Below are 26,645 nucleotides of genomic sequence, written 5' to 3' on the forward strand. Positions count from 1 at the left end.
ATGTGATCTTGGGAGTAGGTTTAAGGGATCCCTTTAGAGTGCATCAACACTCACCTTCCCTGCCCGACACGTTCTCCATGCTCACACTAAACAATAATTACAACACAAAACATTATTGCGAAGATCACTTACGCTACTGGCAGTATGACGGTGTCTACGCTGCCTAACAAACAACTGAGCTTCAGTCATCAAATGAAAAACGAAAAAATCTTTACTCATCAACTAAGTCTAACAAATAAGTAGCAAAGGCCCCTGTACTAGGTGGAAAACCCGTATTACTGGGTGCCCCGCTCATTCACCACACAGAAGAACCGTAGTTAACAAATAACATGATTATGTGTGTGTGTGTGTGTATAAGTCAAATATCCTCTTATTTATACCAACACTGATACCTCCCCTCTACAATAACATAAATAGTGAATGTTAATACCGAGGATCTTGCAACAAAAAGATTCAAGCCGAAGATAGTTGGATCTCAACGGCATCATGAGCAAAAATTCTATCAGGCTATAACCGTATGCCATGTGAAGAGTAAATCAGTAAGGATATTGAACTCACCTTGGCAGCGTTCTGTATGAGATTGATCAGTTCCTGCAGGATGTACAGGCTGAATTGCTCCAGCTTGTTCTTCAGCACCTTGGCCATGTGCGCGATTGTGATGCACGCCTCACGCACCACCTGACATTGATGGTATGAAATTTATAATAAATTTTCATCACATACATATCTAATCATCTTTTTAGTATGTCTGAATAATGCAATTTATTTAGTTGCAAACAAATCATTGCTAATCTTTCTTCACTGTGTAAATTACTTTGGCCTACGATGCACTCCAAGAGATACAAACCTATTTGTCTACGTCGTTGTCTACTGGAGAGCGATATTTACGAACATCAATATGTCTATACAAAAAACACGAGTATTGTTTAGATCACACGACTTAAGTAAAAATTCTTTCAAAAATAAACAAAATACATGAAAGAGAAACCTAATAATTAGTAGCGGTTATTAGCGCCATCTCTCGTGTTGGACTTGCTTCACAAGCTCCTACTAGTTAGTTCACAATTATCCCGCTAAAAGACTAAGCGGATCGGCGCTGAGCTAACTTGTGTTGTCTTACTTTAACAGCGTTACTACAGATGGCGCTTTATATGTAATTTCGATTACAATTTTCGTAACACATTTACCAACTCACTCCCCCAGTTCAGCGAGCGTAAAGGAGTTTTACTTCAAAAACAATATAATGCGCATAATTTGCACACCACTTTCATAGTGTCGGGCCAGTAATTGGTCCAGTATCACGGAGTGGTGCTCACCTGACTCCTCAGATCTTTGATGACGACCAGGAAGGGCACGGACAAGTCCTTGAGGTGCGCCGCGAACTCGGCCGGGTACTGCACGTGCGCGTTGGCCGTCAGCAGCGAGCGGATCTTCTTCAGCTGCAGTTACAACAAACTAGTTTTACTCACATTTCGTAATCTACTCAATACAAATCTTCAAACAATCTTTTTAAAATTTTTGGCTGGTGGGAGGCTTCGGCCGTAGCCAGTTACCACCTTACCGTCAAAGACGTACCGCCAAGCGATTTAGCGTTCCGGTACGATGCCGTGTAGAAACCGAAAGGGGTGTGGATTTTCATCCTCCTCCTAACAAGTTAGCCCGCTTCCATCTTAGACTGCATCATCACTTACCATCAGGTGAGATTGTAGTCAAGGGCTAACTTGTAAAGAATAAAAAAAAAAAAAAACAATATATCACAAAGCTATTCATTCGCACAGGTCGTTAGGTAATGTTCATTACCATACGGGTAAACCGTGCTATAATGATTATTATTTATTTTTAAATAATTCCATGGAAAAATTAAATAAATCTTTATTCATGAAGTGGTGAGTGTCAACTGGTCCTTCGAGCCGTATAGAGTCTCAAACTCACCGCGTCGATCCTTTTCTCCCAGTCGGCGGCGCGGTCGCCCAGCACGGCGGCGGCGTGCCGGCACAGGTCGTCCAGCCCGCGCGCGCCGTACACGGCGGCGGGGGGCGTGGCCGCGAACGCCGCCTCGAACGCCTCGCTCGACACCGCGCCCGCCTCGCCGGCGCCTCCGCCCGCGCTGCTTGACGCTGACATCGAAATTAAATTATAAGCACAAAAATAAGCAAAAGTAATTTTTATTACACTTGTTTCTATGTCTGAAGTGCTCGGCCCTGTTTGAATATTAGGTCCAGTTAAACATGTTGGTGATGGAGTGAAGGATTTTATATACTATGTATTTCAAATCTTATACTTCTTCTTTAAGCATTACATACACTGCGTCAAAAGAGTATCGGGAACTGATTAGTTGTACATAATTTAAAATTCAATTATTCTAATGATTATTTTTGTCGTTAATTTGGCAACAAAGTTAAGTTGACTATTTTAGTGATTTGACTAGTTTAGTGGAGGAGTATAATTAAATTATGCTCCAGCACGACAAAAAAAAACTAATAAACTTTACTAATTTTACTAACTAAAGGAATATAACTTTGTAACTTTTACCTTAAAAATATAATGTCAGTAAAAGATTATTGAAGTTTGTTGAAATTACTCATTATTAACCAAGAAAAAGTAAAATACAGGTATATGTATTTTAAAATATTACTATGAATACAATGGTTTCTTAGTTGCGTGACCACTTACCGCTAGTAGAGCCAGTCATTTTAGCCGGTGGTGGGGGCTTCCTCGACGCAGAGGGCATACTGTACAGCCCTGCCACTGTGCGCTTGGGTGGTTCGCACGCTGTGAGTGTTTTGTGTATTTGGTGTAGTTTTAGTGTAGTTTTGAGTATGGGTTCATATCGATAAAAATTTAATTTAAAAAGGTTTTCAGTATATTATTATCGTAAATTAATATTTTGTTTTTATTTTTTAAATGTTTAATTATGCCATTTAATAAAAAATTACAAAAAGGTTTATTATTTATCAAATAATTCAATTAAAATTTTTTTGTATGAAAAGAAACATTTTTTTGTATGATTGCAAATAAAATGTTTAGTGGTTTATCAATGTTGTACCCAAAAATTATAATTTATTTCGTCATAATTGCATCAAAATTAGCAAATGAAAAATAGATTGAAATTGAAAGAAGAAATTATTGTATTGAATGATAATTTTAGTTAAAAAAATGGAGGATTAAATAATGATTTAAAAAAAAAATGTGACAGTAATTGTTAGAAATGTGATGAGTGTGACAGTTACCGCCGCCGATGGTCCCGGGCGATGATGAAGACATGGTGAGGAGAGAAAGATTAAAATGCATTATAAGTATAACAAATTCAGAAGAAATGTCATCATGAAACAGTAGTACTAGTATTATTAAAAAAAAACAAGGACGTGCACCATACAAGCATTTAAGTGCTGCCTATCCTACAGAATTATTGATTTTCTTTAAAAAAAACTTATAATTTTGTGTATTTTTTTGTTATATTGTTTGACATGTCGCACGTTACAAGTGACAAAAGCCGTTTCAAGGGAGTATGGCAACTGACACTGTGACAAGACTTTTAATCGTATCGTATATAGCATCGTTTGCCAAGCTGTGGACCGCGGACCCCTGGGGGACCGCGAGTATGTGAATGGGGGGTCCGCGGTGTCATCTCTGGACCATACATGAATGCTAATGTTTTTTTTTTTTATTCTTTACAAGTTAGCCCTTGACTACAATCTCACCTGATGGTAAGTGATGATGCAGTCTAAGATGGAAGCGGGCTAACTTGTTAGGAGGAGGATGAAAATCCACACCCCTTTCGGTTTCTACACGGCATCGTATCGGAACGCTAAATCGCTTGGCGGTACGTCTTTGCCGGTAGGGTGGTAACTAGCCACGGCCGAAGCCTCCCACCAGCCGAATGTCTCGTAATGTAGCGATTACGAGACATTAGCATTCATGTATGGTATATATTGGTATTCATGGCTTACTGCACTGATTTCAGATTACAACTTATTAGCAATATCAACCCAAATATCATTGATTTAGTTGCAAAAAAGCAACACCAACCTTTACATTAATTTTTTATCATATTTTTCATAATAAATAATTATGAGTACCTATTTTGATCTGTAATAACTAAATTAATACCTTAATTAAATTACCTTTATTAAATTAATTTTTTGCTGTTTATATTATTGAGAGGGTCCGTGAAATTGTGCTTTATTTCCTAGGGGTCCGTGGCTGAAAAAGGTTGGGAAACGCTGGTATATAGGAATAGCTGTCGGTGACCACTCACCGGGTGTGGAGGCGCCGGAGCTGTCGCCGTCCCTGCTGCGCGCGGAGGTGGGGATGGTCATGGTCCGCTTGACGCTGCGCGCGGCGCAGTCCGCCTCGTCCACGCTCAGGGCTGCAAATGTATGAATAATCAATAATTTTTTTCATATTTTTTTTTTTATTGATCTCACCTGATGGTAAGTGATGATGCAATCTAAGATGGAAGCGGGATAAATTGTTAGGAGGAGGATGAAAATAGTGTAAGGAATTAAATATAATATTTATGTTAAAAATGTCAGTAATAGAATACTTAAGATACATAATAATTTTAACTGTAATACTGTCTGAGTAAAAGGCTTTTATTATTACATTATAAGACAGACAGATACAGAGACAATTTGAAAACTAAACTGTCGATTTATAAAACAATAGTTACAGAATATTGCTACAGACCTGAGCCAATTTAGAAATGACAAAACTTAAAATAACATACGACAGAGGTAAATGGGAAATTATTGTGCCTACTCCACCTAAATGGGATAATGAAAAGTATAGATAGTACAATTTTAAAATAATCCAAGCTGCTAATCAAACCCCGAGCCGTGATAGCCCAGTGGATATGACATATGCCTCCTACTTCAGAGGGTGTGGGTTCAAATCTGGCCTGGCGCATGCACCTCCAACTTTTCAGTTGTGTGCATTTTAAGAAATTAAATAACATGTGTCTCAAACGGTGAAGGAAAACATCGTAAGGAAACCTGTATACCAGAGAATTATCTTAATTCTCTGTGTGTGTGAAGTCTGCCAATCCGCATTGGGCCAGCATGGTGGACTATTGGTCTAACCCCTCATTCTAAGGGCAGACCTGAGCTCAGCAGTGAGCCGAATATGAGTTGAGAATGAAATCAAACCCAGGACCTTTCTTTTGAAAAGGCTAAGACCAGCAGTGAACTCACCAGAAGGCAGCAGCAGGCCAGCCGCCTTCGCCTCGTCAAACTTCTGCTCTAGAAGCATCAACTTGGCCGCCGGTATCAGTTCCTTCTTCTTCAGATCCTGTCTTAGTCTTTCACCTGCAAACAAAAACAAAAACTCAAACATACACAGACAAACACAAAACGATATTACAGTGAATATTATAATCTATACTAATATTACAAAGCTGAAGAGTTTGTGTGTTTGTTTGTTTGCGCTAATCTCAGAAACTACTGGTCTGATTTGAAAAATTCTTTTACTGTTAGATAGCTCATTTATCGAGAAAGGCTAATGGCTATATATTATCCCCGTATTCCTACGGGAACGAGAACCACGCGGAGTCAGCCAGTATTTTATAATATTATCTTGCCACTAGCAGGCGCTCTGTGGTTTTACGCGTATAATTCCCATTCCCGTGGGAATACAGATACTATATGCATATGTGAAGATGTAGCTTACTATTGGTAAAAGAATTTTCAAAATCTCTTTTTTAGATCCAAAAATTACCTCCTACAAGTAAATATTAGCTGACCCAGCAAATGTACTGCCGTATAAATTTCCCGTCCTTTGTACTATGGGCCTAATCAAACACCACTACTAACACAGTCTATAGGACTATTTAAAGCCACACTTGTGATTTTTTTTCTGTCAGTACTTGGGAATTAGAATCAATTAACTGCTAGACTATAGGCAGGTGTTGTTGAGCACACAACTTTAGTGATGAGCTTGTTCATGCAAAGTGACTCACCAACATGTCGGTACACGTCTACCAACAGTTGCAGGGCGGAGTCGCGCACCGCCCCGCTGGGGTCTCCCAGCAGAGCAGCGAGGCTGGGCACTGCTGACCTCAACTGCAGTTCTGCTGCACCGTGACTGGGAAAAAATATATTATTTAAGTGATTGTGTTGTCGGTCCAGTGGTATTAGTTTGTCTACTATTCCCCTCTATTGACGCCGCGAACTTTAAAAATTGAGCGGGCAACACTGTGCCGCGCGCTGCGGCCGCCATGTTTTGTCATTGTCTATTGCTTTGCTGTCCGATGTCGAAAAATTAGGGTTCTTTGGTTTCCGTGTGACCATTCTTTGCTACGTTGAGATATGTAGATGGAGCCTACACGACGAAGTTAAGCGCGTGTGAATTTTGTGGACGATAAAATTATTCTGGACATTGATGTGCATCGTGCTGGAAGTGGCTTGCGGTGGCCTGCAGACGGGTGAATACATAGAACACACAATTCTTGACCTACACTAGACACATTACACATTCATATCGCCCGTCAGCTGGGGTCAACCAACCCAGGTCAACTCGCGATACTTCGACCGTAAGCATCCATTGCCTATCTAACCAATTGTTTGAAAGCTTTCGTTTCGCGGTGTAGCCCCGTATTACAAATGCCCGGCTGCCCACTCTGATCAGTGGATGCCCCCCTGATCCATTCGCGTGGAAGCCAGAGGTTTGCCCATACACCCTCCGTGTCCCTCCTAAACTAAAAAGCAAAAAATAACATCTTACCTATGTGCTACCTTCTGATCAATTTGAAGGCGGTGCCAAGCCAGTGATGTTTTAATTCAAGCCGTTTAAGTTACAAAATTTCTGTGGTTCTTTCAGAAACGGCTTTAATTAAAACACATACACTGGATTGGCACCGCCTTCAAATTGATCAGAAGGTAGCACATAGGTAAGATGTTATTTTTTGCTTTTTAGTTTAGGTTAATTTTTGAGTTGGAAGTCGGTTGAATTTTTTTTATTAAAATTTTTATTTTTTTATTTTTAGTGTTAGCATACCCACTGCGTGTGTACAGTCACAACCTATCTCCGTCGAGGAGTTCTCTTCACTGTCCCTCGTCTTCATCACCAGACCCTTAATACAGTCACAATCCTTCTAGGTGGAAAGTTATCATCAATACAAATTTATCAAGTCCAAACACAAGGTAGCTACTGTGAACCGTCGAGGAGTTCTCTTCACTGTCCCTCGTCTTTATCATCAGACCCTTAATACAGTCACAATCCATCTAGGTGGAAAGTTCTAATCAATACAAATTTATCAAGTCCAAACACAAGGTAGCTACTGTGAACCGTCGAGGAGTTCTCTTCACTGTCCCTCGTCTTCATCACCAGACCCTTAATACAGTCACAATCCTTCTAGGTGGAAAGTTCTCATCAATACAAATTTATCAAGTCCAAACACAAGGTAGCTACTGTGAACCGTCGAGGAGTTCTCTTCACTGTCCCTCGTCTTCATCATCAGACCCTTAATACAGTCACAATCCATCTAGGTGGTAAGTTCTCATCAATACAAATTTATCAAGTCCAAACACAAGGTAGCTACTGTGAACCGTCGAGGAGTTCTCTTCACTGTCCCTCGTCTTCATCACCAGACCCTTAATACAGTCGCAATCCATCTAGGTGGAAAGTTCTCATCAATACAAATTTATCAAGTCCAAACACAAGGTAGCTACTGTGAACCGTCGAGGAGTTCTCTTCACTGTCCCTCGTCTTTATCATCAGACCCTTAATACAGTCACAATCCATCTAGGTGGAAAGTTCTAATCAATACAAATTTATCAAGTCCAAACACAAGGTAGCTACTGTGAACCGTCGAGGAGTTCTCTTCACTGTCCCTCGTCTTCATCACCAGACCCTTAATACAGTCACAATCCTTCTAGGTGGAAAGTTCTCATCAATACAAATTTATCAAGTCCAAACACAAGGTAGCTACTGTGAACCGTCGAGGAGTTCTCTTCACTGTCCCTCGTCTTCATCATCAGACCCTTAATACAGTCACAATCCATCTAGGTGGTAAGTTCTCATCAATACAAATTTATCAAGTCCAAACACAAGGTAGCTACTGTGAACCGTCGAGGAGTTCTCTTCACTGCCCCTCGTCTTCATTACCAGACCCTTAATACAGTCACAACCCATATAGGTGGAAAGTACTCATCAATACAAATTAATCAAGCCCAAACAAAAGGTGACTGCTGTAAATCCTTGACGAGTTCCATCGTCTGTGTTTCGGCTCCATCATCAGACCAACTCCAAACCTTCATAAAGTTGTAGTGGTTTAAAATACCTTATGGAAACACTAACAAACGTACTAGCCGTCTCTACAACTTTCGAAAGTTCCCCTCAATTTCTCCAGGATGCCATCATCAGATCCTGACATGAAAAAAATGGGACCACCCTGGAAGTAAACCCTACAAAACAAAAAAAGAATTTTCAAAATCGGTCCATAATTGACGGAATTATCGCTGGACATACATAAAAAAAAAATAAAAAAAAAAAAAAAACATACATACAGCCGAACGTAGAACCTCCTCCTTTTTGGAAGTCGGTTAAAAATAGCTAGGTATAACAATAGAAGTAGAAATAAACTAGAAAGTAACAAAGAGAGTAAAGAATCACTGAATATGTCTGAAAAGATCACTGCCTGAATATGTCTCAATTTACAAAATGTTATAAATTTTCCTTAGAAAGGAATTCTATTTTTGCAGGATTGTCGAGGCCAATATTGGAATACCATAAAGGTCAATACTGGGCTCTGGCTTCTCGGACACTTGACATGAAAGAGGTAGCTTCAGCAGTCGCCAATTATGACTCGAACAAAGAGGTTGCTCTGTCCCTACCCTATCCTGAGACCAGAGTCCTGTTCCTTGTTCTGGTGCTGTGTCCTAGACTGGAGCTGTGAACACTCACGAGTGCAGCAGCTCGGCGATGCAGCGCAAGGCCTCCTCCCGCGCGTGCGGCGCCTTGTGCTGCAGCGCGGGCGTGAGGCGCGCCAGCAGCGGCCGCGGCGGCGCGGCGCGGCTGTCCCCCAGCGACGAGATGCAAGCGCGCGCCGCCACGCGCACGCCCTCCTTTGTGTCGGCTAGTCTGTGGGGGGGAGATTTCAAAGCATTAGTTACCTTAATTTACGAAATATGAATGTTCCGACTAAAGAACAAAACAAATTTATGGGATACCTTCCTTATGGTCAAAGCGCTCCCACTAGAGCAATTCAACAACGGATTGTTAAGATACGAGTAATTAATACTTGAAATAACAACATTGTCATCACAAAGATTGTGATGCCCCACCATCCCACGCTTGCCAAACCAAACCTCAAAAGGCCATCACAAATTTTCGCCTAATGTTGTACATTTGCTGTGGTTCGCAAGCGTAGTTGTTCCGATCTTGTGTCTGTGAGCAATTTGCAAACAAAAGCATCTTGTGTGTAAAATGAGTAAACTAGTCAGATAAGTTGTATTTTTAACATCTTTCGTATTTGCTGCATTATACGTTTTCTTTCATCTTTCTTTATTCTGTTGTTTTAAGGCAATCTTAAGCCAAATATTATTACCATCATAAGCTTGATGGCTTGAAGTCTGTTAATGGTTACCTCTTCAAAGTGTAGATAGTAATATATACTTCCCAAGAAGCAGATGTTTGAAGTGTACGTGCCAATCATTTATTTCGGCATGCAAGAGTTTCATGGGGCGTCCTATTTATGAAAGGCATAGAATTTAAATTTAACTACATTAAAGGCGAAAGTTCCTGTGTTTGACCTTATCTAATAAACCGACTTGGCTGAGAATTTAAATGGATATAAATTGTACCCTGAATTAACTTTTTTCCCCAAAAATACCCGCGGAATCTATAAAAATTTGATTTTCACGCAAACGGAATCAGTGCCTGTTACTCATTTCATATTTTGTTAAATGGTTCATTGGAATACCTATCTATTTCATTTGTGTGTGTCATCTAATGCTAAAACAATGGGCGCGCCCATTAGACTCATTAGAGCACTGTCGCGCATGACGGCTTGTGACGGCACTTCCTGTCATAAACATTACTGTTTGTTGTGACCTATTATTGTGCTGAGTTTGTGGAGAAGCTGAGTGTTCTTTTGAGATCTTAGAACGCTACAACGTTTTTAGGGTTCCGTAACTCAAAAGGAAAAACGGAATCCTTATAGGGTCAATTTGTTGTCCGTCTGTCGTTTATGCCGCTAGAATCATTCATACCGCTACTCTCAAGGAAATCAAAATTCATACTAAAATTCTGTTTTTTTTTAAAGGGGGAAAGAATACAATAAGGAACTTAAGCTAACTTATCCTAATAACTATACAAATCATGCCCACGTGGAATGGTGGCAAGAATACTGGCTGCATTTCCGCGCTGGACAGCCAGGCTGAGCCTTTGTGCCAAAAATGAACCAGCGCTTCTGTCACCAGTCCAGGCAACTAGCCGCCGTGAAATGGTTCGGTAAAATTTTTTGGCACTGCGATTCCATGGCCCAAGGGTCTCCGCGGCAAAAGGCATACTTGAGCATACATGTAGCGTCCCACATTAGGGCCCGCCCATTTCTCAGGGAACCAGCGTTGACTTAAGATTAATTTATGATTGGCAAGTAATATCGTCTTATTAACCGTGAAATAGAAAAAATTAAAACCAGTCCCTGTCCCACCTCTTGTGCTACTACTGGTTGACATTTGTCCATTTTTCCTCTCGAGATAAGGCGTTTGGTCGCATACCACGGCTACTAGTGAGATATTAGCAAGGCAGTGACGTAGCGAGCCATGGGGGCCTTGTATTAAAATTACTTGGAGGGCTCAGGGTCAAGACGTCTCACAAAAGAAACAAAAATGTTTGCTTAAATTAAATACGACAGTCATAACCTTATGTTTAATTTTTTTGACTGCACGCTTAAGTCGAAAAAAGGATAGTCATTTTTTAATTTTGTCATTTCTGAAGTGAAATATAGCCAAATTAAGTGACATTGTGGATTACACTTTATCAATATTTGCTTTCACACGTAAGGGGCCCATGTAATCCGTGGGCCCCTTATCATTTATACGGCTGATACAGCGGTAGCTACACCCCTGCAGCCAAGGGCTAACGTGTCATTGCATCTATACTAATATTATATAGCTGAAGAGTTTGTTTGTTTGATTGAACGAGTGAATCTCGGGAACTACTAGTCCGATTTGAAAAATCCTTTTCCTGTTATATAGCCCATTTATCCCCGTATTGTTACGGAAACGGGGATCACGCGAGTAAAAGTGGAGCCCCTCACCTGTCGATGACGTGCGGCAACACGGTGGACACGTAGTGGCTGAACTCCGGGCCCATGCGCTCCGCGAGTGCCCCTATCACCTCCAGCCCGCTCTGCGCGACCTGCGGACGATACATTATCATTTATAGTTAGGCAAGTTATTTTTTTTTTTATTCTTTACAAGTTAGGCCTTGACTACAATCTCACCTGATGGTAAGTCTAAGATGGAAGCGGGCTAACTTGTTAGGAGGAGGATGAAAATCCACACCCCTTTCGGTTTCTACACGGCATCGTACCGGAACGCTAAATCGCTTGACGGTACGTCTTTGCCGGTAGGGTGGTAACTAGCCAAGGCCGAAGCCTCCCACCAGCCAGACCTGGACAAATTAAGAAAATCTCAATCTGCCCAGCCGGGGATCGAACCCAGGACCTCCGTCTTGTAAATCCACCGCGCATACCACTGCGTCACGGAGGCCGTCAAAAGTTCGTTGATGACACTCCCATGATATGCGGGCGACAGGGGGGAACGACTGCGCGGGTGTGAAGTCGTGCGCGCGGGGCATCTAAAATAACTTTTATCTGCACTTTATGAAGATTTACAGATTAAATTTTAGATCCACACAACACAGCGACAAGTATAGTTAGATATTTGCGCAAACACTGCTAAATAGTTGGCGTAATTTTAATCGAGAGATCAAAAAAAGTATAAGTATCAAGATCAAAAAAAGTATGCTTAGCGTAGTATAGAATTTGTAACTTCGTTATTTTTGCATATTTCATCACATTTTTTTTAAAACATAATATAAGTAAAAACCTCATTTAATGAAATTTGACATGAAAAAATCCATTTTTGCCATAATTCGAGTTAGCGTAATATGAATTGCTGGTGTCGCAAAACAAGCCTCCTGCCGAAAGAATGCTCTGTTTCTAATTCTCGGGCTACAAAAATAACTTTAGAACTTTAGAGCTTGAAGTTGTTGGCAAAACTTAATAATTAAATAAACGTTTTTTACAAAGCATTTTTTACAAGTGTTCAAATATAGTAGTAATCCTCACATGCCTTATTTCTCGATCAAGCGTCAAAACGCCTCAGTTTTGAAGTACGTGCACAACAAAACACAAAGAAACCGCACAGTAGTACATCCCACCGAGATGAACACTAAAATGAGACGCGACGCCCACACGGCGAGATCGCGGCGGGCTATTCTCAACGTCTAGCTTTATTTTAGGTTTTAGACTTTGTCTAATATAGACATGCTATTTCTGGATGTAGAATAGATGTAGTAATGGGCTAAATGTCTACGATAGATTTTAGGAACGCTGACAGCTTCTCAGTCTATGCTCCTGCGGTCCTGTCATAAGTGAGTACTAAGTACTGTCACATCTTTACTCTGGTACTGTGGTCACTTGTGGAGTTAGACTTTGAGAGTACCAACGTTTTTAAGATAAGGACCCTAAGCCCTCATTCGCACAAGAGTTTTTAAACGGACGTTCAAATACAACAAATGCATTCCCAAGTGATATGTTCACACGACAGCGATTTTATAGAGCAATGGTTGCATTTTCAATTTTATTCGTTAGAAATAGACCATTAATTAAATTAAGAACGTGAATAAAAACGCCAACGCTGGGTTTTAACGTATCGCTTTTTTAACTCTCGTGCAATGAGGCCCAAGTATAAAGCGTATTTATATTTTTCGGCATGTTATATTAGATCTAACAGAAATCCTCTAAAGTAACATTTTTTTGATTAGACAAATAAATTACACACACTAATATTGATTTTATTGGATTACTAGCGGACGCCTGCGAGCCCGTTAACGCGATATTCTGTTTCTTTTTTACAAATCCCGCGGGAATCATGGATTTTTCCGTGATAAAAAGTACCCAAATTTCATACAAATCAATCCAGCGGTTTAGCCGTGAAAAGGTAACAGACAAAATAATCTATACTAATATTATAAAGCTGAAGAGTTTGTTTGTTTGTTTGATTGAACGCGCTAATCTTAGGAATTACCGGTCCGATTTGAAAAATTCTTTCAGTGTTAGATAGCCCATTTATCAAGAAAGGCTATAGGCTATATATTATCCCCGTATTCCTACGGGAACGAGAACCACGTGGGTAAAACCGCGCGGAGTCAGCTAGTAGTATAGAGAGAATAATAATGTAATTAGTATGGAATATGGACCAGTATGAATTTCACTAAGATGAAAATGTTCAAATAATATAAGAGAATAACCCGCCGCGCGCGCAAATACAGTGCACACGAAGCGTGAAGCACGCGACAGCGACAGTTTGGGGGCAGCTCTTGCACTATTTTGTTTTTTTTTTTAACGCTTTATTAGCGGGCACGCAGTTCGGCGGATGTTAAGTGATTACCACGAGAGGATCTGCTGGCCTATAATAATAATAATTCGTTTATTCATAAGAAAGTACCTATTCACTAATTTAATCTTTATTAACACTTTTTAAAATAAACATCAAATCAACTGAGAAATGTCATCTACCTACTGTATGATATCCACGACTACGATCCACGGGTTGTCAATAGGCACCGGGTGACATTTGTTACATAGAATCTCAATTTCGTATATATCAATTAAACTTACGTCGAAGTTAATGGATTAACCTGCACTTCTAGAGAAGTGCAGGTTCAATTAGCTGAACTTCTAGAGAAGTGCAGCTATAGAACTAGCTGCACTTTTAGAGAAATGTTCTATATTAGAACGAGTATCCAAAGCTGCTCTAATAGGATCTTACCAAATTTGGATAGGTAGGGAGAAAAACACGAGCAGAGAAGGGGAGTGTTGATCGATCGTCAAGGAATTCCTTAACCCTACATCCAGTAGTCACAAGTCCTGGACTTCGCTTGGTGTTTTTCTCTCTACCACGCGATGGACCCGGCACCCGCACGGTGAATCCATGGAATGCTAAGATATTCGTGTGTGTGGAGGCAAGCCTCACCTTGAAGTTGCCGCCGTTGAGCCAGGTGACGAGCGCGTCGAGCAGCGGCGCCACCAGCTCGTGCGTCAGCTCCTCGCCGCGCACCAGCGCCGCCAGCCGCTCGCCCAGCTGCTGGCGCAGCCGCGGGTCCGGCCGCGCCAGCAGCGGCAGCGCCGCCTCCAGGCTGGCCGGCTGTGGGTAGTGCGCCATCTGGGCACCACACATTACACATTCACTACACTCTGCCACGGACAGCAGAGTAACGTAAACGCGAATTTCTAAGGATTTGAAACAATGCCATCTAGTGGCACTACTGCACAACTGTTTCATGTATACTAGATAGCCCATTTATCGAGGAAGGCTATAGGCTATATATTATCCCCGCTTTCCTACGGGAACGGCAACTATGCGGGTAAAACCGCGCGGCGTCAGCTAGTTCCATATAAATTCGCATTTACGTCAACGTGATCGTCACTGTATGAAAACATTGAAAACTCTCACTAGGCACTCAGATGTATTGTATACTAGCTGACAGCGGGCGGTTTTACCCGCGTGATTTGCCGTTCCCGTAGGAAAACGGGGATAATATATAACCTATAGCCTTCCTCGATAAATGGGCTATCTAACACTGAAAGATTTTTAGAGAAGAAGATAGAGGTCATCTACATCTAAAGAAATCTACATGATAAAGAAAAAAAATTGACTCACCGTTTACCAAAACAGCTTGTCGATGGTGAAATCCAAAATATTATCTTTGCAAGAGTCGCAAAGTGTCCAAACCCATGTAAAACTCATGGCACACTCGGCGAGGCCACCGCGCGCACCAGCCGCTGTACACTGTACACTAGTGTAACTCGAGATCAACACTAAAAACTGCACCAAAAACTAGCACTAAATTACTTTCACGGCACTTCACTGTCTGGAGTCATTTTCTTTAATTGTAAATTTTGGGAACTCTGCAACAAGAAAAATATAATTGTTAAACAAAGGTAATTGTTACAAATAGCTTCGTCTTGAAGATTTGTGATGTGTGCTAAATAGAGACGGCATAAGACAGATCAGAATTACTCAGCGGGCGATGAAGGTTGGAGTATATTTGTGATTGAATCAGAAATGAAATCTATTGAAAAGCCAAAATTATCAACAAATCTTAGTCTCAATGCCTGTACTGGCAATAGAGACAGCATTTTGTTGTTTGAGAAATTAAGCTCCCAAGGCCTTGCGATTGGCGACTTCAATCTGGGAAGCGTAACATTGGTCGGCGCACTATAATGTTTTTCAGATAGCATGGGTACGGTGACATTTGCCTAATGACGTCCATAATACGTACTATTTTCGCGAAATGTGGCCAACTTTCAAGAGTGCAACGAACTGTCACCCACACCATGTTATACGAAACGAACTGTAGGTGGTTGGACACGATCAAGCCACATGAAGTTGTTGGTTACAAGTTCAGGGTGGTGTTTGGAAGTCCCTAGTCGCTGTTGGTTGACAATGTTTTTCTCACGAGATATTGTCTTGGAGCCATGTGAGTTTACAGAAAGCTTAAGTCTACGTTTAGCAATGGAGTCCGTCTAGAGGCCGTTATGACGGCCTCCGTGGCGCAGTGGTATGCGCGGTGGATTTACAAGACGGAGGTCCTGGGTTCGATCCCCGGCTGGGCAGATTGAGCTTTTCTTAATTTCTCCAGGTCTGGCTGGTGGGAGGCTTCGGCCGTGGCTAGTTACCACCCTAACGGCAAAGACGTACCGCCAAGCGATTTAGCGTTCCGGTACGATGCCGTGTAGAAACCGAAAGAGGTGTGGATTTTCATCCTCCTCCTAACGAGTTAGCCCGTTTCCATCTTAGACTGCATCATCACTTACCATCAGGTGAGATTGTAGTCAAGGGCTAACTTGTAAAGAATAAAAAAAAAAAAAAAAAAGAGGCGTAAAGATATGATTTTTTTAAGGAAGGTACACTCGCTTTAAATCAAAGTGTAAGCCATGTGCTTTTAATTTCACCAATCATGCCATTCACATCGAAATAAAACAACGCTTTTTGGAGACAAGTTTTAAACAGCCAGTAAGTACTTGAAAATTATTATTTATTCCATTGGTCTTAAACTACTATGAGTGTATGTACTCGTATGTCACGTACGCCAATTAGCCAAGTGTGAAGGTGGCCTAAACAAATTTATCAATCAGCCTGCAGTCGAGTCGACCTTGACACAAGGTCAAATTTGTTTACAAGAGCACAGATAACTACGTTTGTGACATCATATTGTCTTCATATTGTATTTAATCTTGAATGATTAAGGCATGCTTTCTTTGCCTATCTAGGATACTGTATACTTAATCCAATTAAGGTTAATCCATTCTGGAAAGGATGAAAGCTTTGGATAGGGTAGTAAAATAATTAAGTAGGTCGTAGTACGCAAAGATCTATTTATTTTTCCGATTTTTTGCCAAGCGATTTATTGTTCCGGCACGATGTCGGCGGTACGTCTTTGCCGGTAGGGTGGTAACTAGCCACGGCCGAAGCCTCCCACCAGGTAAAAGTGAGTTTACCTTGTCCCCCTCAATAATGACAGACAATTTTGTTGGAGACTTTGAGTGTGATACAGTCCATCAGAAGGTTGATAATAGGTCTGAGACCTGACCTGCCTGAATCACCTTTCTGTTAACTAAACTAAGCCACAAAAATTCTCAAATGCCACTAATAAAATTCTTTTGTTTACTGTTAGTCATTTGGCATTGCGCATTTGTTTTCTCTTTTTTGTAAGTCTTACCATAATTAATTTTTGTACCTATCAGTACTATTTATTCAATTTATTGGAAGGAATTAGACCAGGAAGATTGTAGATTCCCAGCTCGTATAACTTTGAAAACTTAAATTTATTTATAATTTACATAAATAAGAAGTTATGGCCTGTATCCATTACTAATCATATAAAATGAAAGTTCACTCACACAACATGTAAGCAAGTTTTGGTTCCCACGATAATTATCTCGCCTTTACAAATATAAAAGTGGTCTTAATTATGTTCTGCAATATCTTTTTGATTTTCAACTAACAGAAAAACGGAGAAAGGTTCTCAATTTTACACATATAGGTTTTTTTAAGTATTAACACACACATTTTTTTGGATTGCCTCAAATGCTTTTTGGATTGGTCCAGTGTTTAGTTTATGAGGCTTTAGATCACAACATCCAGGGTTTGAGTTCTGGCAATATAACACATACATTTTGCAACTGGATGTAAAGTTTAAAAAAAAAAATAATTATGAAACTGATAATTTTACCAAAACACTATGAAACACTCACAACTTCCACCGTGAGTAATGAAAAGAAGTGAAATATGCAACATGCTTTGTTTAGTTATATCCTAAAGGGTTTTCAATGAAAAGTCCCAGATGAATTATTGCAATATTTCCAATTGGCAAATTTCTTTCACAGTACCTTGGCAAATTGTATAACTTCCTCATTAATTTACTTACAACTACATCTTTATAATTTATTCCTGAAAACTCTATGAAATTTTACAGTTCAGTAGTTTTCAGAGACTCCGCCTGTCTGTCTGTCGACTTTGTTTGATAATAATATGTACATAGATAAATAAATTAAATGATATCATGTGTAAAAATTTCATTAACATGATTAAATTACATAAATACCACTTTAATCAGTTTATCTATCAGAACAAATAAATATAGGCATTCCCACAAATTTTTACTAAGCTTCACTTAACTCAGACTTATAGAGATATTCTCGTTAACCTATTCCAGCGGCCCACTAGAAGGCCACTTCCTCATTGTAGAGACATATAGAGCTTAAGCCCACCACACTGCTCCAATGTGAGTTGGCAGGTTAGTGATAATGTTTGTATAATTGTATCTGTAACAATCACTCTGATTGTAACAACAATGACTCGATCTAGCAACAACAACACAGGCTGTCTGAAGCTTGGGGTATAACACCATTAATAATCCAAGGGCTGAGAATTATTACTTAAAATTTCTTGATAGACTTAATATTTAAAAAAAAAGTTTTTCTCTAATTTATTTATTTGTCCTTTGTTTTTTTTGATTTATAACAATGTTAATAAAATACAAAACACTATTAAAAATTTATTAAAAAGGCCAGCCCTTCCATTGTCAGGCATTATAAATGCCCCAGAGGCCTGCTAAGCTTCTGGAATGAGCTTAGAGTGAATCCAGCAGGGACCTACACTGAAGGACCTACATACACCAATCACATGGCCAAGTGCGGAAATGGCCCAGAAGTAAGAAGAAGATGCCCAAGCAACCGGTGGTCAAGGCTCCAGAGTGAGTAATAATCTCAATCACTGCCTTTTGTATCTGTCCCTTGATCCAGCAGTTAAAAGAAAGCTTCTTTAGGTGTTGGTCAAAGCTTAAAGACTGAAGTGACTATTGGAACAATAATAGTTGACTCAACATTCCAGTCATGTGAGATTAAAGATCTTTATTAAAGATATTGAGATTAAAGATTAGAAATCTTTAAGAAAAGTTCATTATTATGTAGCCCAACCCAAGAATCAAAACCAGGACCTCATAATATGAAGACACATATGCTAACCGCTGGACTACTAAGTCAGATTTGTTATTTTATAATGAACATCATCATTCCCATACAAAATATACACAACATATTCATTATACCACCTTGGTTGAATATATTATAACATTTGTGTCTCCATATAGCAAGAGCACAGATATGGGTGTAAGAATTTAGCCAAAAATAGCCTGGTGTGTAATTAAAGAGGTATCAGATCATACGCCTACATGCATTCAATGTTTTAATGGTTCTTTATGTTTAAAAGTTATTGTTTTATATTGTTTCTTAGTTTTAGGTTAGTTGGGAGTCAATTAATAACAAAATGTACACTTCTTTGTTGTTAAATATATATTTCAGGGGCTGTCTGACAAGGCCCGATGGAAGACCAGTTCTAACAGTGGCCTGTTCCACCCAATTCCACTGTGATCAAAAACCTTTGTAGTAAAAAGGCTACCCAATTGTGTCCACTTTATAGTGATTGTCTACACATCTAAAAATGCACTGTCTAAGGATGATCGCAAAACCAAAAATATGATGAAAAATAACACGACACATGATCATTTGAGTCATTACCATTAACATCTTACAGTGATCATTGCAAGAATAAATACACTGTCCCCCATCCTATAGTCTACATTGTCAGCCCATCATACCACACTACTATACCTTGACAAAACACTGTATTTAATAATATGCATTTTGAGGAATCACAGTGCTTAATTTTAAAGTTAAAACAGAGAACAGAGGCCTGTAATTTTCAAGGTATGGTGGGTAATGCTTTTCTCAGTATCAGAAATAAATGCTAGTATACGTAACCATGTGCCAAGAACTTATTTATGGGTGTTACAATGAAACACAGTATCTGAGGATACAGTGTAATGATATGCCACAGCAGCACAGCACTGTTATGGGATCTAAACTCTATTATCCCTTCACCTATAAGGAGGGAGGTGAGACCTTGTAGTGCAGGGTAGGCGAACCTTTATGCATCAACGTGCCATTTTTTCTAAAAAATGTTTAATGGGGTCATTGGCGTGCCATCAAATAATTTTGACTTTCTGATTATTTGGAGAATAACAATAATAAATACTATCAAAACTCTTTATGAAATAAAGTAAACAAAAGAGGTACATTTTGGAATGTTTTTATTACACGCATAAATTAAATTATCGTAAAATTAGTGTGACTTCTGTTGCTGCAGGTTAGATGACAAATAATTTATGTCAAATACCTACTTTAGTACCTACTTTAGTACTCGTTGTAGTGTATATAGTATATGCATGAGTAAAATATATCATTGTAACTTATACTAACTAACTATAACAGGAAAAAATCCTATAGTGAAAAATTAACAAATATAAATATTAATTTACCATCTGAGTCACACACAATGTTTAGTGGTTTTCAAATTAATCATTTCTAGTAACCTGAAGTATGGTGATGATCAGTGGTGTATATAAAAAAGATTGAATACATGTTGGAATAATACATCTTTAGTAAATAATATGAATGTTCCCTAGAGTTCTGCACAATAAATCTGCTCATTAATCCTGGAAGTTTTTATAATAATACTCTGTATTGCAAATCTGATAATGGACTGATTGCTCTATAATTACGCTGGGAATCAGGTTGCTTGAAATTAGAGATAGTTACTGCATCAAAATTAATGCTATTAGATGTACAGATACTGATGTAACAAACAAATGGATCACCAGCAGACCTAACATGAGAGTCATGACATATCTTGTAAAGACAAATCAAACAATAGCAAAGGAACCAGAAATATCACTATCTCTTATGCCCCAGTAAGACTGAGCGATAAATCCAGTTTCACACTTGTTTCATTTGTCTTCATTAGATAATGTTGTGGGTTGCATGCTAGGCCTACAGTAGGTCAAAGAATTAATCATCATTAACAACCCATATTTGGCTCACTGTTGAGCACAAGTCTCCTCTCAGAATTAGAAAGTTAGGTTTTTTGTCTACCACACTGGCCAAATGCAGATTGGCAGACTTCACACATAAAGAATTAAGAAAATTCTCAGGTATGCAGGTTTCTTCATGATGTTTTACCTTCACTGTTCGGGACACATGATATTTAAAATCTTAAAATGCACATGACTGAAACGTTGGAGGTGGTATGGATTGATTTTGAACCTACACCCCCCAAATTGAATGCAGGGGTCATATCCAATAGGCTATCACGTCTCTTCTGCAAGAAGAGCAGAAGCTATCTAGAAGCAAGCCAAGAGAAAAAGCTAAGCATACCTACATATTGCCCTTTTCAATTTTGCAATGAAAAAGAAAGCATTATGAATGCTTACAATATTACTATCTCTTTTGTAGGCAAATTTACCTCATGATTCTACATACATATCTTGAAACATTGTCTCTCATCTTAAGCCTGTACATGGAGTTATCCTGTCTTTCGGAGATGACAAATGATGAGAATGATACACAACTAACAATGCCATACTGTTCCGAACAACGAGAGACATAGCACCAAAGCCTCAAACTTTACCATTCTGGTTCAGGTAACAAAATATAGATGCTTGCCATAAAGACAGTGTATTATGGTAGTTCTTCTTCAGCGAAGCACTGCCACAAGGGCCCTCCGACAAAAAAACAGATTCCAAATCAAACCATGTCGCTCCTTATCCGATTTTATAAATCAAACTTTCTAGGAGTGGTTGGGATGAGGTTGACAGTGATGAAAGTCAAAGAGGATGGCTGTTGGACACAAAGAGAGAGAACAACAAGTTTGTTATGACTTTCTAAAAGACCTATGCACTGTTTATATCGCTCGGTACCTATCATGATGTCATCGCGTATCACGAATTCAGTTTACTTCCATGTATGCTAAAATGTACACACCTCGTATACTAATGCACTGTAAACATGCTACTTTCTACTTAAGATAGGAGATTGCATTTGAAGGAACAGCGTTAAGGAACTGTACATAAGTTTTTGGGCGTGAAAATCGTATTGCAGTAACTTTTTGTAGGCTGACATTTAAGTAGTCGATCTCAACAAAGCGCTGTCAAATATTGATAAACTTAAAAAATGGAATATTTGGAGTGATTGATGAAAAAGATGATAGAATCACAAAATATCTTACATACGCCGGCGATAAAATCCAATTCACAAAGATTTCTCACAATCCATCATACGACATTCGGATGGCAATCCCGATTGCCATTTAGAGATGTGGTGACCTTTAAGACGACGACACAGCACCTTTGCACTAGCACTATTTAACTTTGGATAACTATAAATTACAGCGAAAAACACAAATGGCCAATTTAAAATCAAGATTTCTAAAAGATATCTCACCGTTTCAAAATCACACAGAAAATGTTCAGTAGGTATACGCGCATGCCCAACAAAAATTTACATCACGTGACCTGTCATGGCGTCATAGACGTTACTTACCAAAGACTATACAGGTAAAGTTCTTTTCATGAAAGAAGTTCGCCAGACACGGCGCTAATGTCTTTAATGGCATTCATTGCCATTTGGTAATGGCGGTCATAATGTCATTTTCTAAGGCCTTTAATGGGCCGTAATTGTACCAACTCGTGAATCTATGGTAATGCCATAGGTGTAAGGTGCAGGGTGCTGTCAATTTTAGTTCAGGTTTTAACCACGGGACTTCTTTTATAAAAAGGACTCTATTTCTTTCTTTTCTCTATTTTTTTTAATTTTAACAAATTTTACAGAAATCATAGATAAATTAGAATAAAATTCATACCAAATTCTCACTTTGAAAATAATGGCAATACTCATGCTAGCTGTCAAGATTAGAGGGACGAGGGTGTCTCCCTCTACCGATTTTGCCCTTGATTTTGCCGTATTTAGACGGAGGATAGCATTCGATTATTCCAAAAAGAACTATATAAGCGTAGGTAGTTAAAGATCCGGCATCAGAAATATATACCCTCATCTACTATACATAAGTGATATGAAATAAATGATAGTTATTGTTCACAGTGACACATTGCAAATAGGTTGCCTAGTTAAATTACGGCCAAACACATTTTTTATACAAAATCTAGGAAACCATGAACTAGATCAAAGGCAACCTAAAACAGTTAAATTTAGCATATTACACGACTACGTGTAAATAACTGATAGGCAACTCCACAGTTGCAGTGTGAAAGCAGACAACCTTTACTTTTCAATTTTTTGGGTATATTTTGCACGATTGTTTTTAATTATCCAATGAGGGAAGAAGATTAAATAAATTAAAAAATACATATCTAATAACAATCAATAAATAGTATCCGGCCGAAATAGGCAACCTATGTGCAATGTGTCAATGTGAATATTTTCTATGTACTTATTTGTTTATTTTTCTATTTCTCATCCCAAATAAATAACAGATGAGGGTATATTATATTTTATAAGCCGAATCTCGTACTAACTGGAAGACTGTAAGGAGATGAGACATAATTCCATGACTATTAACAAAAAATTTGTAATAGATTTTTATGCTTTTATTAGTATCATCGTATTCTTAATTCCAATTCAGTTTGCATAACCTATGCCACAGAGGCTCTAGAGAGTTGGAAGGTCAGATGTCCCAACGTTGACATCCCAAAGGAACGTACTACACAAAAACTTTGGGATGCTCCATTGGTTCAGCTGACACATGAAAATTTAGTTCAAAATCTTACAAGTGCTGTAGATAGAGCCAGGCTTCTAGCATTATCCGAAAAGGAATCTGGGTATTGGCTCCATGCCTTGCCATCGAAAAATCTTGGCACTTTATTAGACAACGAAAGTTTTCGTGTGGCTCTAGGACTCAGATTGGGTACACCATTGTGTTTAGAGCACTAATGTCCATGTGGGAAAGAGGTGAGTAAATTTGGAATCCACGGGCTTTCATGCCAAAGGAGTGGCGGTAGGCTATTTCGGCATGGCTCTCTTAATGACATAATAAAAAGGGCTCTTGCCACCATAAATATTCCTGCGCTAATCGAGCCGTTAGGAATCAGTCGGGATGATGGTAAGAGACCTGATGGATTGACGCTGGTTCCCTGGGAAATGGGGCGGGCCCTAATGTGGGACGCTACATGCGTCGACACATTAGCACCGTGTCATATCAGGGAGACAGAATCAAGACCGGGAGCCGCAGCAGAAAAAGCTGAAACCGGTAAGTGGCTCAAGTATGCCTCTCTGACAGAGAGTTACATATCTGTACCTTTTGCCGTGGAGACCCTTGGGCCATGGAGTCGCAGTGTAAAAAAATTTTTCCGTACTATTTCACCGCGGCTTGTTGCCTCGACTGGTGACAGAAGGGCTGGCTCATTTTTTGCGCAAAGGATCAGCCTGGCTGTCCAGCGCGGAAATGCAGCCAGTATTCTTGCCACCATTCCACGTGGGCATGATTTGTATAGTTATTAGGATAAGTTAGCTTAAGTTCCTTATTGTATTCTTTCTCAATAAAATAAAAAAAAAAAAAAATCATAATTATCCTATCCTACTAATATTATAAACGCTAAAGTATGTATGGATGTTTGTTTGGATGTTTATTACTCTGTTACGATTTGGCTGATATTTAAAAACGAAGATAGTTATACTCTGTATTAGAATACAAATCGGCTAGTTTTTATCCCGAAAAATCTAACGAAAGACTAACGAAAAGATGATTATGATGCGAATGTTTTTTATTTTTTACCTATTCTCGACTAATAAACTGAATTAACTGAAATAAGAGATAGAATGTAGCCTGGATTAACACATAAGCTACTTTTCATTCCGGAAAAATCATTGCTCCCGTGGGATATCTGAACCAGAACGCCTATTGTAATATGTAGGTACATTTTATTATAAGCACATTGTTTTTAATTATTTTCGGTCTGTCTGTCTGTCTATTTGCGCTAATCTTAGTAATTGTCTTCTAAACTGATTTTCGCAAGTAAATTAGGTAAAGGACTGAAGGTCTGCTTACATACAGTGGCGTGCACAAGATTTTTAAATAGGGTATGCACTTTAAGTACAAGTCCTTGTCCAGCCATGTATTCTATGGTCCAACATAGGTTTGTATTGAGTCCTTGGGGTATGCAGTGCATTTTTGCATCTATGAAGTGCACGCCACTGCTTACATACATAATAAATTATTTTATTAAAATATATTAAGAGGTATTTATTTCAGTGAATACATCAATACAATAATTAATAATAATAAAATCCAGGATAACGACATGGAGGCATTTTACAACATAATTGGTTTAAATCAGTTCCAGTACTGAAACGTTGATTCCTATGTATGTGGCATGTAGTAGGTAAACTGCTTCTACAGCCACTACGGTCACTGACGCCGACATTTTCTGTTGATAGACATTCTCTAAGGTATCCGTTTTGTGCATTATTTTGTGAACACGAGGCATTTAAGGAATCTGATACTTGATTGCAATTTAGAAATGAAATCGACGGCCTTCTTTTTCTGCAATGGGTGTTACAAGTTGACCCAAGCGACCTGTTTTTGGATACAGTTGACTGAAAGTTGGATGAGGGATTTGGATCCTTCAAGTTTCCAATCTTAATTGAGGTTTTACGACTTAAATTTGGTTGAATCGACGATAAAACAGATGATGTTTTCCGTTCTTGCTTACTTGGAGACAGAGGACTAGCGTATGTTTTAATCGAATCTTGTTTCTCCGTTAATGGTATCGGAGTGGACGGAATAATTTTAGCTCGCCGTTTAGTTGATTCCTCTTCTTCTAAATGTGGTTGTATATTTTGATTACTTTCTGTACGATTTATTAAAGAGCGAGGATATTCTGTTGTTCGATTATCTTGGGTTAATTGTAGTAAACCTGGTCTTTGGTAGTCATCTGCTGGCTGTTGATCACTAAATGATGTGGAGGGTATGTTTTCCTGCTTTTTATTAAATGAGCTTGACTCCTGCAAACTAATATTTTGCACCAACTCACTATTTTGATTTGATAAAACAAATGCAGAGGGTTTTGATTGATCTGAATCTGGAGGCATACATTGTTTTGCTTGCCAATTTGAAATGTTATGCCGTTGTTTCTCAGATACCATAAAACTATGAGGTTCCTCATCTTCTCTTATGGAAGAAGTAAATACAACTCCTTTCGCAAAGTCCGAATATTCAGTTTCTGAATTATTTATAGGGCCTTCAGCTTGGCTGCTGTAATTTGGTCCTTGAATTTCATTCAACTTATTTCTATATATCCTGGGCATATTGCTCAAGCTTGGTATTGATTCTTTATTATCCTTAGGTCTCGATTTTGGCGTTACTGGTAGTAAGGACATCCATTGTCCTTCATCAGAGTTGTGATTATTTCTGTCATATATATTACTGTTTCGTTGTTCGCTTGCCTGATGTTCATATCTTTGGTCATCAATTACTGGAAACGTATTTATATTTTCTGTCTTATTGAATGTTTTTATTATTTTTTCTACTAATATATCTACTTTCTCAGGAATTACATTTTCATCTAATTTCTTTAGGCATTTAATAATTTCGTTTTTCATTTTATAATGAGTATCTGCTGTAAAACCTTGGTCTACCAATGCCATTAAACGCATAGCTAAAGTAGCTATTACTTGGTTTTTCAGAAGTAATTTATCTTTAACAGAACATAAGAACCCATAATTGAAAAAGTCGGCAATTTCAAATTTTATTCTAATTTCCTTAATTAAGTCTAAAATTGCATTCTCACTAGGACCTGGTATTTTAGCCATTTCACAAAGTAAATGATTTCCTACCATCAATGGATCGAACACTGGATTTTTAGTTTCGTTGACTTCTGTAAAATATTTATCTACTGCAACATTTACCATCATTTTATGGAAACTATCTTCTTCATCATTTTTATGGTGATTGTACATAATAAAGTTATCAATTATATTGTCTTTTATGCTGGCATATACA

General features: G+C 38.8%; 1 protein-coding gene across 4 annotated transcripts in view; it reads right to left on the bottom strand.

The window, feature by feature from the left end:
• LOC112043866 (CLIP-associating protein) overlaps positions 1-22,170 on the bottom strand; it is a 58,728-nt gene extending 36,558 nt beyond the window's left edge. The window contains exons 1-12 of one of the 4 annotated variants that reach the window (XM_052886889.1): positions 21,858-22,146; positions 14,892-15,139; positions 14,205-14,393; positions 11,261-11,361; positions 8,902-9,078; positions 5,957-6,081; positions 5,193-5,306; positions 4,259-4,369; positions 2,674-2,772; positions 1,933-2,117; positions 1,317-1,439; positions 559-678 (exon numbers count right to left, since the gene is read on the bottom strand). In XM_052886889.1, the coding sequence (XP_052742849.1) occupies positions 559-678; positions 1,317-1,439; positions 1,933-2,117; positions 2,674-2,772; positions 4,259-4,369; positions 5,193-5,306; positions 5,957-6,081; positions 8,902-9,078; positions 11,261-11,361; positions 14,205-14,393 (1,344 nt within the window). In that variant the 5' untranslated portion in view covers positions 14,892-15,139; positions 21,858-22,146. Of the gene's footprint in view, positions 1-558; positions 679-1,316; positions 1,440-1,932; positions 2,118-2,673; positions 2,773-4,258; positions 4,370-5,192; positions 5,307-5,956; positions 6,082-8,901; positions 9,079-11,260; positions 11,362-14,204; positions 14,394-14,891; positions 15,140-21,857 lie in introns of all 4 variants that reach the window. The other 3 variants (XM_052886886.1, XM_052886887.1, XM_052886888.1) reach the window with 3 other exon arrangements.
• Positions 22,171-26,645: the final 4,475 nt, after the last annotated feature.

Source organism: Bicyclus anynana, chromosome 18, assembly GCF_947172395.1.
Source record: "Bicyclus anynana chromosome 18, ilBicAnyn1.1, whole genome shotgun sequence".
Taxonomy (NCBI): Eukaryota; Metazoa; Arthropoda; class Insecta; order Lepidoptera; family Nymphalidae; genus Bicyclus; species Bicyclus anynana.